General features: G+C 35.1%; 1 protein-coding gene across 1 annotated transcript in view; it reads right to left on the bottom strand.

Moving 5' to 3' along the window:
• Positions 1 to 16,579, bottom strand: part of VWA8 (von Willebrand factor A domain containing 8) — a 203,548-nt gene that overhangs the window by 140,981 nt on the left and 45,988 nt on the right. Inside the window, exons 9-14 of the mRNA XM_074859582.1 lie at positions 16,061 to 16,165; positions 9,408 to 9,539; positions 7,932 to 8,066; positions 7,774 to 7,851; positions 1,466 to 1,626; positions 211 to 324 (exon numbers count right to left, since the gene is read on the bottom strand). Of these exons, the coding sequence (XP_074715683.1) occupies positions 211 to 324; positions 1,466 to 1,626; positions 7,774 to 7,851; positions 7,932 to 8,066; positions 9,408 to 9,539; positions 16,061 to 16,165 (725 nt within the window). The remainder of the gene's footprint in view (positions 1 to 210; positions 325 to 1,465; positions 1,627 to 7,773; positions 7,852 to 7,931; positions 8,067 to 9,407; positions 9,540 to 16,060; positions 16,166 to 16,579) is intronic.

The raw sequence follows: 16,579 nt of genomic DNA on the forward strand, positions 1-16,579 counted from the left end.
CTCTAAACAGGATATAATTTTCCCATGCCATGAAAAGGAAAAAAAGCTCATGAGGAAACTGACGTTTATGTTTCTCTTAGTGATTAGAAGGTATCAATTTATTAGGGAAGCATTTTGCATGATGTTTTTGTAAAAAAAAAAAAAAAAATGAGATTAAGTTCTACAGGATGAAATGCTGTTTGCATTCTAGAGTCATAGCTGAAGCTTTACCTTTCTTGTAGTTTCTCATCAGAGATCTGTAATCCTTCTTTTAAGTTTCGGTATCTATCTTCCCTTAACAATCTGGTGCCATCATAGAGAGTCAGTTCTCTGTCATGTATTAGTCTGTTTGAAAACAAAGAATAAGCTTTATCTAGCCTTTGATTACTTTTTAAAATACTTATATCATATAACTAATGCTTTTTCTAAAAGCTACCTCAGTCAACATGGGTCGTATTAAAAAAAAAGTTATACCAATTTAAGATGCACCCAGGTGTGGAGGTAAAATAATATGCATAAGTAGTTTCAGTGCATAGTCAGTCAACTTAGTAAGAAAATGAAAAATAAAAAATTCTATCTTACCAGTAGAGTGTGATAAATGGCATGAAACAGCCATTTTGTTATACTTGTACCAAGTAACATACTTCTGTTTTGCTTCTTGAAACAATATATTTCAGTTGTCTTTAATGACTAACATATATACTGACCCAGCTTTTATTTTTTTTATGCAGAAGTTGATTAAATATAATGCATGCATGTCAGAAGAAAAATCAGAAGGCAAAGCTAAACTGATTAAAAACGGAAAAAAAGGCAAGCATAATTCTCTCTTCTGCCCTTCTGTGTACATATATATAACAAAATAAGGCACAGAATGTTTTTGCTACAATGTGCTTTTGAAGCTGGTGATATCCTTTTAAGATTGAAAAATGATGCAGGCACATGAAAAAGCAGAAAAATTTGACCTGACAGTATAGATTATTATTAACATAGTATTTGCTATTACTACTTCTGTTCTGCAAAGTTTATTTTTTATTGAATTATGAAATAATGTTTAGAAAGAGTTCTTTGCAATCAGTATAAAGTATGCTTTTACATATAACTGTAACGATTGCATTTTATTTAAAAGCAGAATGCATTCAAAGGATTTCAAACGTTTCCTGACATCTTCCATTTTCAAACCATTGTGCAAATATTACCGATCTTTAGATTTCATAAGTTTAGAGTAAAATCTAGCTCATTCTTTAATTCAGACTTAAATTCTGCATTTACAAAGAATTTCCTTTATTATTATAGACTTACAAAGAACATGAAAGAATTGCTTCTGCTTGTAAGTATGTAAGGACTTAAAAGTCAATGCTCAGATTGATCTTTACAGTATTCTTGAAGTTATAAAGTGATATTCACCAGAAGGAACTTAATTTCTCAGTATGCATGTGCTCAATAAACAGATCACGTGCACTCAACTTATCCATGTTCACATCCTGACCTTTGAAGTACAGCTAGAGTGCCAGGGTTAATTCGATGAATGCCATCCAGAATAACAAGCTTTCCTTCCAGGGCAGCAGTAACAAGTGGCGATGGTCTCCAAGCAGTGTCTCCATTAGGAAGAGTATACCTTTGCTGTAGCAAATCTCTAGCTGTCATATCCTGTAAGTATCAATTCATCAGAATTCATATGCTCTGTTTTCTTTATCTACAAGTACATGCTTTCTCCTTAAAAAACTGCACTCTGTTTTTCCTGAGAACATACCCAAAAAAGATTAGCAGGAAATCTTCAATTACTTTTCAAAAGAGTTTAGAAATATGCACGCAGATCTACACACACATTATGTTAAACAGTCTTTGGAAGTTCTAGACTTGCCAATATCACCTCTTTGAAGCCAGAACAAAAGCCCTTAAATGTAATTCAAGCATATGACAACTTGTACACAGCTTTGTATACAGAAGGGGGCAGTAATTAAACCTGGAACAAACAAGAGTAATTTATTTCATACAGAAGTCCCCTGAAAGAGCAAAGATTTCATCATTAGTCTTGAACACAAACCAGCATGACATTCCACCTCTCAGCAGCGCACATCGGAGAATAAAGGACAGAGTAAGAAAGAAGCCAGTAGCACACAAAATATCAAAAGTACATAGGATATCACAAAATAACGCTTAAGGGATAAATAAAAACCAAAGGCAAAATCTAGCATATCCTCCAGCACACATATTTTAGATGTTCCATTATAACAAGTAAGCACTAGAGCAACAACGACGTAATAGCCATTTTGTGACCTGGAAGATGAAATTCCTTCCTCAGGCTGTGCTGTGAACACAACTTAACCTGAAATCAGATGAGAAAAATATTTTCTATTGTAGCTGTAGCTTTTGCATATGTCATTTTCACAAGTATAAACCCTTCGAACTTTAAAAAATAAAAATAGAACACATTACGTCATATGGCCTGAATCATTTCCTCTTTCTACGTTTCCTTAAAAGCCTTAAAATAACAGGACGAAGTCTGGTTCCTTCAGTGCTTCCACATTGTATAATTTAAAGTCCCACACTGAAATCCACAAAACCAGACCATATTTTTATTATTGTATTTCTGTTTTTTTACTGCTGCATTTGCTCTTTTCTCTTTTATTAATGAATTAGACTAAAACCAGAATGTGAAACATTTTTATCAAAGCCAGACAAAAATGTGGTTTTAGGACTTTCATCAGAAGTGTGCATTCAGTAGCTAGAAAATGCTGTATAACTGAATATTTAACTAACACACCTGCTGATAAGTCACCTCTAGAGGAATGAAAGAACACAGAGTATGAATTGACTGGGAGCCTAGTATGCTATATAGAATGTCCATCTGTAATTCCAACAACCACTTGAGAACCATGCATTAGTTTTCTGGAGATAAACTCAGAAGTGTATTTTGCTGCAAAATATTTTCTGAAATATAAAATGAATGTTTATATTGTGATTTTAATGGCTGAATGAGATCCAATGTAGTGAAGCATTAAAAAGAAGTATCATTTGCTAACACCTGAGCAGTTTCTGTAAGGGATTTGTTTTATGGCTAAGTACCTGTGCAGTGATTTATTGTTTCTATTTACTTACTTGAAACCAATTTTTAATATATGATATTAAAAATATAACGATATGAGATATAATACTCTAACACTAAAAATCCCTCCCTTTGGAGAGGAGGTAATAGAAGTATATGAATTAATTTTTTCCCCTTATTTTGGGCAAAGAAATGGCAACATTATATTGCCTTGTGAAACAAAATGCTTATTTTAATTTGTAACAGTCATTGTAACTTATGTGTTTTACATTGCATTGTTTATTTTCTAAAATATCTTGTATACAGGGAAAAAAAAGAGTTTAGGAGAGAAAACAAGTAGGATAATTTCTGTTCCACTCCCTTTAACAGCTATAGCAATATAAGGCCTCCAACCTAGTCATTTTTCATGGCTCGCAGTGCTAATCATGTTCTTGGCAATTATAAGGTGAAAAATCTATGTTTCCTGCTTTTCATGCCAATTTGGACTCATATTTTGTTAGTATTTCTCAAATAAAAAATTGGAAGGAATTTGTAAAGAAAAATTATGAGGTCATGCAAAAAACAGAAAAAAATCCTAGAAACAAAAACATCACAATACACAAACACTAGTGATGTGCTTAAGAGACTGCTTTTGCTGGGGAAGAGAAAGAGCAAGTCACCAGAAAACTGTTCTAACATCACTTTGAATATTGCCTTTTTTTTTCTCCCCTGAAACTGTTCGGGGGAGAAAATGTTTTACTTTAAACAATTTAAACCAAAAGTTCCCTAACTACAGTCCACAAAGACCTCTTTGGCTGCTGCTTCTCATTTGTTGTCTCTTACCACAGTTAAGCAACAACTTAAACCCAAACCTTTCCTAATCAGGATGAGTTTCCTTTGTCAGCAATTTGCCTACATGAAATTGCATATCATGAGAAATCCGTATGATGGTATCAGATATCACAAATGAGACAGGAATTGTTCTCTGAGCCAACTGTTTGTATAAGAGATGATCTATGTGTTCAGAAGGTTTGAGAACCCTTGGTTTAGGTAAATTTGATTCTCATCTCACAACATAAAAGCTTTTAGAGGCTTTTTTCTGTGAAGTCAATATAAAAAGAGCCATGCCTTTTCGCACTATTCAAGCCTTTAAATCAACTTCAGATGGAAAGAATGATGAAGCAAATATTAAAACTAAAAGTAATCGTTATAGATATAAAAAAATCTAAGAATCATTTTTGTCACAAAGCCTGAAGAAAAATAGTGCTACTGTTTCAGACTAAGTGCCCCACTACTTATTTTTGTGCCTGTGGAAATTATCGGAAAACAAAAATGAACCATAGGACAAATAAAAGGCTCCTTAATTTTAGAAATGGATTTAGGACAATATGGTGTCTCAAAAAATCAAAAAGACACTTTTTTGAACCAAAGTTTAAAAATCTGCTAAATTTATAGCATTATCAAACTTCTCACAGCCTTCACTGCTGAATTATTGTATGAATTAATACATTTAACATTTATTCTGTCATTACATTATCCTATTACCTTGCCAGGCAAAGCCCCTGATATGTTATTAGATATTTTAAGAGAAACAAATAAATTCTTAAAATTTATCAGAAGATGTATAGCTCAGCTATATTTCATCATTTTTTTATACACTGTTTCCTGTAAAAACTTTTGAGATTATGTATGACATTGTACATAGGAAACATCTATACGTATAGAAACGTGGATCTTAGGGAGACTTGTCTACACAGGAATTTATAGTGAACAATGAGCTCACAGTCATCTATTTGCCTTAGTGATACTGTTTGATATCACCAAAAAACCTCTCTATAAAAACCCTCTGCCCTTTGAACTTGATCAAAACCTGGTGAAACCAAACAAAAGGTTCACTTCAGTGGGAAATACTTCAAATCATTGGCCTAGATCTTATTTCTGTAGGAATTACAAATCCCTCTGAAAGGAAGATGTTTTCTGAGTAACTAATACCAGCTCTTCTCATGTGTCTCCAAAAAGGAAGTCTTCTGCTCCTATTCAGAGAAGCCATATTAATTAAAGGTAGGATGTTGAAAAACAAGACTTATGTTTTTAAACATAATTGTGTCATTTTGCTGGTGAATACCCAATATTGTATCATGTGCAGCAAAACAAGGGTTAGGGTCTGCCTGTCCTTAGGCAGGTTTGTCAAGTTGTAGAAGTTATTTTCCTGGGATGATTTAAAAATAAGTTTAAAGTGACAAGTGCAGAGAGAAGTATGCAGGCTAGGTGGACACACTCAGTTCTGGCTCAGAAACTATGCACCTATCTTAATATACCACTAGACAGAAGGTAATAGGCGCTGCTGGGAATACGAGTATATTACTATGAATATAACATTGCATTGACGAGGCTATGTAGCATTGGAACCTACATCTGCTTGCACCTGGCCATGTTAAAGTGTAAGAAAAGAGCACAAATCATCTGTCTGACACAGTTTCAGAGTCTGCATCTTTATCAGCTGAAGCCACATAGGGGAAAGGAAAAGCAGTGGGATCATGTCTGGGGAGGTTCTCAACAGTGCAGGAAAACATAAAATGGTCTGTCTTTCTTTTTTCACCATCAGTAATATTTCTGTTTTCTATTTTCTCTCACTTTTTGTCTGTTTTAACCCTTCAACCTCACCACCAATTTCTGTCAGTGTATCTGTCTCCCCCCATGCCATTGCACTTCCAAATCAGCTGCCACTGCCACTTCTTCCTTTGGAGGTCTCCATGTTGCCTGAGAAAAATTTAAAGAAGCAAAGGGATGGAAGAAAGAGACCAATATGTTGCATTAAATCTGATGCTAATGTTCTCCTGCAGCATTGCCAATTATCACTTACAACCGTAAATCCTGTGATATTTGGTGTGTTTTGACTCACAAGGTCAAGGAGTTCATATTTTATTTGAGTGTTTTCATTCCTCAAGGTTATGGAGAAAACCTTACATGTGTGATCTCCATTGTGAAAAGCTAGCAAATTGATTAATTCTACTTTTTAATCTTGTAATTTTTCACTTTATGTCATGAAGTTAGACTGTATCAGGATCTAAGACTGACAATTCTTTCCAGACATGTACTGAGTGACCACTGGCTGTGGGAGATCACTGTTAAGCATTAGAGCTTGGGGTTTGCAAAAAACCTCCAGTGCTGTGAGAAAGCCTGAAAAACTATCCAGATGAAATCAAAGGGAAAAGCCCTAAATGTACAGCAGCCCCACTGTGACACACTTATCATAGTCCGAGACAACTGACAGCTCCAAAACCTTCATTCCCTTATTATTCTGCATGTCCAACCCTTCCAGAACCACTACTGCTACTTCTTTGCAAATATTTTTAAATACAAACTTTACATTTTACTTTAAATTTCTTCTTCCAGCTCATGAAAAATGCAGCTACAACAACAAACTCCTTGTCACCACCTTCAAAGCCCATGGACATGCTTACAACTTCTCCAGTTCTTCCTTCCTGTCATTTTACCCCCATGGCTGCCATTTTAAGGCAACTGTGTTAACTGTCTATGTGTGTCTCAGTGTTAAGGCATGCTTCTCCCCAGATTTATCATTAAAGCCACATCTGTACTAAGACACAACATAAATAAATTAGCAACAATTAGGCTAAGGGTGGAAGATTACTGTCTGTTTGTTCTAGCACCTATGAATAATGAAGTTAATATTCATTGAATGTAATATGTATATAAAACAGCAGCCCTCATATTTCTAGGATGCAACATTTTTCAACATGAAACCTTATCTTCTAATCTCTACTGCAACACAGTCCCACCACAGCTGTAATCGTCAGACTAAAGAGAAATGTAAAAAAGAAAAGTCACAGAATTTATAACATTGATTAAAATTCCATGTTAGGCATCAGAAAAAATAAACATGTAAGAGGATATTAGGTGATCTTGACAGAAGAAACACATCAAAAAAAACAGAAGAAAGATTAAGCCTATGGAATATGAGAAGTAACTTTAAAATAATTTTCCAGAAACATAAAACTCATTATGTATTCTCAGTACAATAAACTGTCTTCCGTAACAATAAAAAAAATAGTGTTGATAATGGAGAATTCCATTATAAGATTAAATAGCATATGGACAAAAAAAAAAAAAAAGGAATGACAAAGATCTTCCAGAGGCATTCAACATGCATGAATTACAAGTGGTCACCACTCTGAGCTAAAGGCAGGAAACATACTTCAAAAGGGAAAAAAAAATCCAAAAAAGGAGAAGACAAAAAGACAAAGTTTTCTCTATGACATTCAGTAATGCCAAAGCACAGAATGAGTTGCTATTCTCTGTGGCTAGGAGAAAGACCACTGTGTTAAAAGATCCTCCTCACATTTTATTTAGATTACCTCTCTTTCACATTCACAATGAAGTCAATAAAATTGAAGGAAAGCAGCATCAGGGCTAGTTTATATGTAATAACATTGTACTATCTATATTGCTGCACAGTACCCTCTCTGTTTAGACCTGCAACAAGAAGACATTTTTAGATGAGCATTCTAACAGAATAAAAAATGCTCTACAATGATCAGAAAACTTTGCTATATTTGAAATCTTTGCTATCCTTTATTTTTTTAACTCATATTGGAGATTATCAGTGATTTTAAAACCTGCAGCTACATTCATATACAGCTGCAGCTTTTAAAATAACTGAGACAGAGAATATACACAAAGAATCGATGTCTGTGCATTATATTTTAGATCATATTTAAAGCACAATCATCAGCAGATAGTTTACTTACCTGGTACAGCATGATAGGTTCTATGGTGTATCCCAGTATATCAGCAAACTCCTTAGCAATAACTGTTTTGCCACAGCCCTAAAAAGTTAAAAAATAAGAACTAGATTACGTTCTAAGAAACATGGGGAAGGAGGGAGAAAAGAAATTTCAATTCTTACTTTTCCTCCAATTAAACACATATCTTTAACCATATGGGATTGCATCATTTCTGCCAACAGTTGATTATGGCTGGAAGTCCTTATGAAAGTATCTGATTGACGATGCTTTTTTAACAGCCCAGTCCCAGCTGGAACCTGTAAGGGAAAAAAAAAAATCAAAATGCTAAATAAGCTATACTGTGATAACTCTAGGCTTTGTGTGGACTGGGTTACGTTTCTCCAAAACTACTGTAATATTTTGCTGATGATTGTCATCCATCAAACTTAAATCTTTCTAAACTTAAATCTTTTTAAAAAACATTCAGTCATATAACTTCTAATAGACAACCTCCTCCACACCTCCTTTGCTCACTCTTCGTGAAAAAAAAAATAACAAAATGTCAACCGATTCAGTTACAGCATTGGGGTCCGCAAAGAACTTGAGGCTGTTTGTGCTAAAGACAAAAATATAAAAATCACCAATATTTATTGCTCATCAGAGAAACACGGAAGAGAAAGAGCTATTTGTATTGTGAAAATATGAAGGAGCTACTTTAACCATAACTTTGGAAAGTTTCAATCATTCCCCACGTTAAAGCACTTCCTCTTCTAGTCTGGGAGTCTTTGCAGTTCCATCTGCAAACTCGTTATGTCCTCCTGTTCCCACAGAGACATTCTTCAGACCTATTTTCAGAAGGTATCACCTACAGGTCAAACAAAAGCAAAAACCTTCACCTCAAAAAAAGAGTTGAATTAGGTCCCTACAGACTCAGCTTTTTCTGACAGATTCCCATTTGCCGCTGTTCCCCTTTTCACTTTGTCACTGTACAAACTCTCTGAGGATATTCCTCACCAATGTTAATATGAACTCTCTTTGACTCCCACTAATTCACCTTCTTTACAGACTCTCCAAATTCAGCATTAACTTCAAATTCTCAGATCAGCATCTGTTTCCTGAATAAGACCTTATTTCACCACCTAGCAGGTCATAAACTTCATTGGAAGAAACTCAAACTAATAATATTTGATGTGATTACTTTTGTTCCATTTTCCCAACATCCTGTGTCGGAACATTACCAAGCACTCATTAGATTTTATTTGAAGTGTAGACAAAGACAGACTATTGTTTTTATTAAAAGAAAAAGGGAAAGCAGCACCGAGAGCTTCATAAGTACTCTCTGTTATTCTAATCCAATAAAAAAATATGAAATTTAGAGCCTTTTCTTTCATCCATTCTTTAGCATTTCTTTTAACACAAGAAACTTAAATGAATCACATGTAGGAAAGTATGAGTTTATCTAGAAAGAAAATCTTGTGTATCCACAATCCAATATTCCGGTATCTAAATGCTTTTTAATAAATATCATGTGTTACTCTCCCAAAAAATATCGAGTGCAAATGTGTTTTAGTATCAAGTGTGTCAAATTCTTGATGAGATGAAAACAAGTTAATGATATCTAAAAACATATATAGTTTGATCAATATATAAATTCATACCTGGAACGTTACTTCTTTTTCACCAATCTGGACAGTTACATCAGCCTTGAACGGTTTGTCTCCATGTACACTTTCTACTTTCGTAATCCTTCTGGGAAGCAAGTGGCTTTCTGAATCCTGAAGCTCAAAACGCTGTAGAATTAGGGGGTGGGGGAAATTAATTATTCAATACAGATTTCTGTTTTTTAAAATTGTTCCTTCTGAAAACAAGGCCAGAAGTATATTCAAGATTAATTGCTTGTGAAGTCCTAAATCCTTTTACTTTACTTCAACTTTTACTTCACATACCTGTGTCCACATTCTTGATGGCCTATAAATTTTACATTTAAAACCAAAGCAAAAAGTTTGTATACCATCTACTTATTCTGATTGTAGTGACAGATGTAAAGTGAAAATGTCATATGGTGACTTTGCCAAGTCTTAGCCTGACAGACCAAAATAATAAGAGAAACAGATGATAGCCTTTAGCATGTGTAATAATAGAGCACCTATCTCTGCAGGTCATTTTAACCAATTGCAGATTTAAACATCTGGCTACCAATAAAAATAACCATCAAACATTATGTTTACTTAGCTCCACAGCCTTATCATACAATGAAAATTGAGGACAACCTGTACAAATTAAGCCTTCAGCATGTTCTGGGTATATCAAGGACAAAAACCGGGACATTTGTCTTCCCAATCCTCTTTTGAGCATTATAGTCTCTATTTTACGCTGTATATAGAAAGTATGAAAACCATTTAAAAAAATCCTGTAAAAAGTCTATTTTGTTGGGGAAGGGAGAGTCATAACAGGGGGATTCATGCACAAAAAAGCCACTAACTGAAATTACTGAAGTCACAGAATCACAGAATCATCTAGGTTGGAAAGGACCTTGAAGATCATAGTCCAACCGTTAACCTAACACTGACAGTTCCCAACTACACCATATCCCTCAGCGCTATGTCGACCCGACTCTTAAACACCTCCAGGGATGGGGACTCCACCACCTCCCTGGGCAGCCCATTCCAATGCCTAACAACCCGTTCTGTAAAGAAATACTTCCTAATAAGTCACAGAGCTATTTTATTCAACAGTGGCAAAGCTGAGTAAACAAGAGAAAAAGGAGTATTATCTAACTCCTTAGATTTTTTAGAAAAAAGATTTTTTTAAAACAGAAGTCACTAATGTAAAATAATTTTTAAAAGGCCTGCAGTTTTATTACTACCAGGATTCACAGCACCACCTACTAAAGTTTAGAAAGAAAACTGAGATGGATTCATACAAATGCTTTGGCTCATCATCTCTTTGTAAATTCCCTTTCTGGAACAAGAGCCTACAAAAATGTCATGTTTAAACATGAATTTAAGATAAATGTGTTTTAGTAAAGGGCTGCACCAAATTATATTCTTATTGTAACAGCTGAGCCTACTTCAGATACCATTAGATGTTTAAACAACAAGAGAGGACAGGAATGCCTACTGAGTAGTATCTCAGACGATGATTCTAAGAAAAGCTCCAACTATGATTCTGTGAAATGAGCTACAGATGTTCTCACTCTTATGTTCATTAGTAAATTGTAATGTTCTTACTAAGTTAACGGCACTTTGGATAGGGCCAAAGCTGCTCATACACAAAATTGCAAACTGCTTATACGCTAAAATCCGTTAATCAGATACCAACAAAAGAAAGTAACTGTGAGCAAGCAAGAAGATTATTTGGACCAGCAGCCTCTGTACCAAACAAGGAAGATTTGGAGATAGCAGCAGCAGACCTCGTACACAAAGCTCTTGGGAGTCTAAAATTTCTAAGGTATTTTTTGTTTGGGATTTTTGTGGGTTTTTTTTCTTTTCTTGAGATGTTGTTGAGAGTTCTGCAGCTAGCCTCTTAGACCCTAAATTAGGACAGTGAAAGAGGACTATCTACCTCTGTGCAGATCGTTACTGAATTTATATAACTTGAATTCATGTAACTGAATTTGTACAATTTTAATTCATCACATGTAATCATGGAGATGCTGCTGAACTGTAGTAATTAAACAATATGTAATGCAGTAATTAAACAAGATGCCACACTTATACCCGGACAGAAGCAACAAACAAAACTATTTGTGGCTTTCAGAGTAAGACAGATCTCTCTGATACAGTTCTTCATTTAGAATTATGATAGCTAGATACGTAATCAGAGAGTGGCATGAAATGAATGTACAACACATTCAGCATGCTTCTGCCTGAGCCAGAAGTTGATAGCTACAAAGGAAAAATAGTTGTGGCTTGGGAAGGACAACTATTGAGCACATTCAGTATCAGAAAATTTGGGAGATACTTAGTGAGTCAGAAGTGGGCAGCATCATTGCCTCAGACATAAGAGAAAAAAGAAAAGACTAGCCACCAAAAATAAGGGAAGTGGTTTGGCAGTCCATAATCATCAGGTCATATTCTGCATGCCTAGAAACATGTGAGAAAAGGCAAACTGTAAAAATCAGAAAAAGGAAGAAGAGGAATTCTGACCACTTCAAAGTATCTAATAATCAGTAATATCTCAGCATGGAAACTGCAAAGAATACAGTGGTGACCCAGCTGGTCAAAGGAACAGAGAGCTTAAATGAGGCATATTTGCAGATAACCCCTATGCTGAACCCACAAGACAGCTAAGCTCTCCAAAAGAGGCTTGCAAAGGCAACTGATGTTTCTTGAAGATTCTCTGTATGGGAAGGAAAGAGAATATTTCAAGGAACAAGAGGGCTGAACTGTTTTCACAGGAAGCAAAATACGAACTGCAAGTGCAAGACAGGATAGACAGATGAAGTCTGAAGGACAGATTCCAGTACAATGTATGTATTGGCACTAAGTGCATTCATTAATGCAAAACCCCAAAGATTATAGATTACTTTGGGGGGAATAAAAGAGAAATAAATCTTTTCTTAGACCAAGATTTGCAACAGAAATATCCTAGAAGTGAAGAGAGTTGTCTAGACAAGACAGAAGATTCCAGTTTTCTGAACTATTAGCCCACTCTCTATGAGAGTGCTATGTAGTCTGAAGATGCCCTACTACGAGGCAGGGAAACAGTTTTTGAGGGGGAGGCCAGGTGAGATTAAAGATTATGCAAAAATAAGTCAAAGGGAACAAACAAGCTTTTATTTGATATAAGATGAAGACAGTAAACACAAATAATCAAGGCATGAAAAGAATGAAAAAATTCTAGAAGGGTCTTAGAGCAAAGTTAAACACTTGGATAGTAGGCTGAAAGGGACTTGCTCATCTATTAAGACAAATCTGACCTATATGTTGTTTCTAAAATCTGATGGGAAGATTCTCTTGATTAGAAGGTTAAAAAAATGCATGTTTCCAACACTGAGAAAAAAAACAGCACACAAAAGGTATGTCAGAATTAAGAATCTGAAGTAAAATCCTAAAAGCTTATGGAACAATGAATAAGTATAGAATAGTTGGAGTCTCTTATGAGCCACCAAACTCAGCCTAAATGAAGATGTCCAGTTTTATAAATGCCTATCGATAGGATACGGGAAAGAAAACTTCAATACTGTGGGAGATATCATATGTGCTTAAGTTTATTGTTTGGGAATGTTAAACTGGAAGCTGTTTTCCTGGAAAGCAGTGGTTTCTCTATATCTAAATCTTCTAGAGAAAAAGCTTAAATAAATTTTTACTTAATTTTTTGCAATCATATTTCAAATGTTCATTTGTCAGTCAAAATAATTTGTCATGACAGTATTTCACGTAGGTACAGAATAATTTTAAAGGCCAAAATTCAAACCAACTCATATTTTCCTTTGCAAGATCTTCTAAATTTAAGATCCGCTTTAAGAATCAGAACAGAAATTGATAGTTTCCAAAGTGCAGAAACTTCAAATAATGGTACACAAAGGTACATCATTCTCAAGTTTATTTTGGTACTTATGTCCTGTCTGTTGCAAGCTGATGAACTAGTGAGTGCTGCAAACTGTGGCCCTTGTACGAATGTTCTGTATGATAAACAGCTCTCCAGATCACTGCTGATGCTGGATTAGTTTGCAATTCATAAACACTTTTTTCGATGCTAACTAGTGTGATGCAAGGAATCACATTTGTATCAAATGAAAAAGTTTGTTGATACAGAGAGTGAAGCCTGAGAGGCTTTACCTCCAACTAGATCTACTCAACAAGATATTTGCATTTCAATGCATCTTTGCACATCCAAGGGTAACACCATAAGGAACTACTTCCACTCACAGGGAAGGTGTAAATCAGTATTTCATATGGAGAATAAGGAATATAAGTAATACCTAGGTCTTGGTAGAGTCTCAGTGAGGAAGGAGGCACATAAGGAAAAGATTTACCCAAGTTGAAGATAATGTTTGGGAAGACGGTGCCTGAAAAATATGATCTCAGAGAGAATATGCACAGGGTCTAAACAGCTGCCAAAACTAGCTGTTTAGCCTAACTGCTGGCTACCTCACTTCTCAGCTCTGACAGCTGACTGGAAGACATCTTGAAATTAAGAAATGTTATCAGCTAGATTACTACTTCCCCGTATCTGTCTCTAAGTCTGATGCCTAAACTTTACTTTTTATTATATGGAATTTTTTTTAATTTTCTTTAAATGTTAGCTGATGTTAAGAAGTGATTCAATTCACACAAACTAACCCATCAACTGCAAATACACTTCAAGTATTTATTTTTTCAACTCTCAATACCTCCCAGTTAAGATTAGTATTTCCTAACTGCATTCTGTTACACTGAGAGAAGTATTCAGTGGCAAATACTAGCTGGACACTCTTTGGAAACCTGCAGGAAGGCAGAGTAAGAATCACCTGGCTTCTGCTAGACTCCTCTCTCTCACATTTCTTATGGAATGGGAAAAAAATAATTTCTTATCCATATTTAATATAGTTCTGGCACTGCTATTACTATAATGTCATTATAAACAGAAGTTCCTCAGTACAACCAGTTATTTTCTGTATTTCTGAAGGTTTATTGCTTAACAAGATTTGTTGTGTGCAAATAGAATAAAATTCCAAATAAGATTATAGGTACCTGTTGACATAATGGGACAAGTTCATATAAGTAGTGATGAGGAAGGGTATCAAAAAAAAGGAAAATTAACACAGAAAAATGTAAATGATAAGGAGGTATTTAGAAGTAGATGATCATTGAGAAAGAAGATTTTTACCAGTCAAATCAACCTGTCTTACACAGGAAGAAAAAGCATGCACAACAATAAAATTAAATAAAAGAAGTGCAAAACAGAGGAAACTGAACATAAAGACATTTACCATCCATAACCAATAGCGGAAACAAAATGACACAAAGGATTTAAAATAAAGGCATATTAAGAACAGAAGTGGCTGTTACTGCTCTGCTAACAGATACGAGTCTGTATTTCCACCCAGACCATGGTTTTACAGGCAACTTCAATCACCCACACATGTGGTGGAAGGGCGACACAGTGTGACACAATCAACCTAGATTTCTGAGGCTGCCTGGAATAACATCTCAACACAGGCACTACACTGGCTAGGCAGGGGTGATGCACAGACAGCTCCTGCTATTCACAAACAAGGAGCAATTGGTTGTAGATGTGGGAATCAACGTCAGCTTTGGCTGTAGCAACCATGAAATAATGGAGTTCAAAATCCTGAGGGGGAGTGATGAAGGCAAGTAACATCAACTACAGATTCTAGATTTCAGGCCAGATTGGCTTATTCAGAGAAGAGGTAGGTAGGACCCCACAGGAGGTAGCTTTGAAGGTTCATGAAAGCTAGCAGGTTATTAAGGACAACCTCCTTCAAATGGAAGGACTGTCCATCCCAAAACACAGGAAGACAACCAGCCTGGTTGAACAGGGAATACAGGACTGAGCTCCAATGCAAAAAGGCCATGTATGGGAAGTGTCAGCAGCAACGGGCTACAAACATTTCCCTGACATGTAGGCTTGGTTTTAGGAAAAACAAAAATTCACTAGCTACAAAGTTGGTTATTTCTAAATATGCATGTACAAATAACTTCTAATTTTCAGGACTGAAAGATCTGTGTAAGATGCTCTAGGTTGCAAACACTAATTTTCAACAACATACGTAACTCCAACATATTCAAAGATGAAAGAAAGCTGGCACTGTGATGAAGTTCTAAAAGGATAAATGGAATAACCAAGCATAATTATAAGCTTTATAAGCTATTATTAAGCATAGACAAAACAACAAAACAGATCAACAACAAGCGGCTAACACAGACCAAAACTAGAGACTAATATAATCTATAAACATACTATACTGAGTGTATTTTGTGCATGTGGTCTCTATTGTCATTTTAGTATCTCCTCTTAAAAGTCAAGTGCCAGAGGTATTTTTAAAGCATTTGACTACCTAAACCACAGAGTTTATTTCAAGTTAATTAACCACTTATATAACAAGGGTTTTTCTGTAGCCTTGAATGGAGGTCTAAATATTCTACAGACCATAGTGGTTTCACCTTTTACTATAATGAAACCTACTACCTTAGGAAGTCTGGGGTTTTTAAAACACCGCTTTAGCATCAGCAATAATGTAGCTGTTTAGTTTACTTAAGATTTCTTTTTTTTTTTACAGAAGTAGCAATGTAACATTAGTCAGGGGAACTACTGTCATAATCCATAGCTCCCTGGTTTTACAATATATATGTGCAGTACTTACTTTTAACACATCTTTGACTGCAGTCCTGCCTTCCTTTCCAAGGAAAACATTATAGGGGTAAAGCCGATCAATAACATGCTGGACTGACATCATAGGAAAGGAATCCTAATTCAAATTAAAAAATACGAATTAAAAAGCTTATTTGCTCATTCTATCATCACCTATTAACCTGAAAATCCTATACAGCGCTGAACTTAAAATAAAACTGTAAGGGCAATATACAAATGACCACTACATGTAGTATTCAATTAAATGTTAAAACAGGCATTTCTCAGGTGCAATTCATTATAATATAAATGTCTAAAGTAGATTAGAAGAACTATGTCCTAAAAATTACTTTCCTGTGGATAAATGGAAACTAGTGACTGGCTCAGATACCTAAAGACATTTAAGGTTAGGAGAGACAAATCCCACCACAGGTAACTGAGTTTCATAGTACTACTAGAAAAGAATATGATGAGAAATCTATATTAAAATCATGATCTACTCATTCACAGCAATTTCTAGGATTTAATTTTT

Source organism: Strix uralensis, chromosome 2 (assembly GCF_047716275.1).
Source record: "Strix uralensis isolate ZFMK-TIS-50842 chromosome 2, bStrUra1, whole genome shotgun sequence".
NCBI classification, from domain to species: Eukaryota; Metazoa; Chordata; class Aves; order Strigiformes; family Strigidae; genus Strix; species Strix uralensis.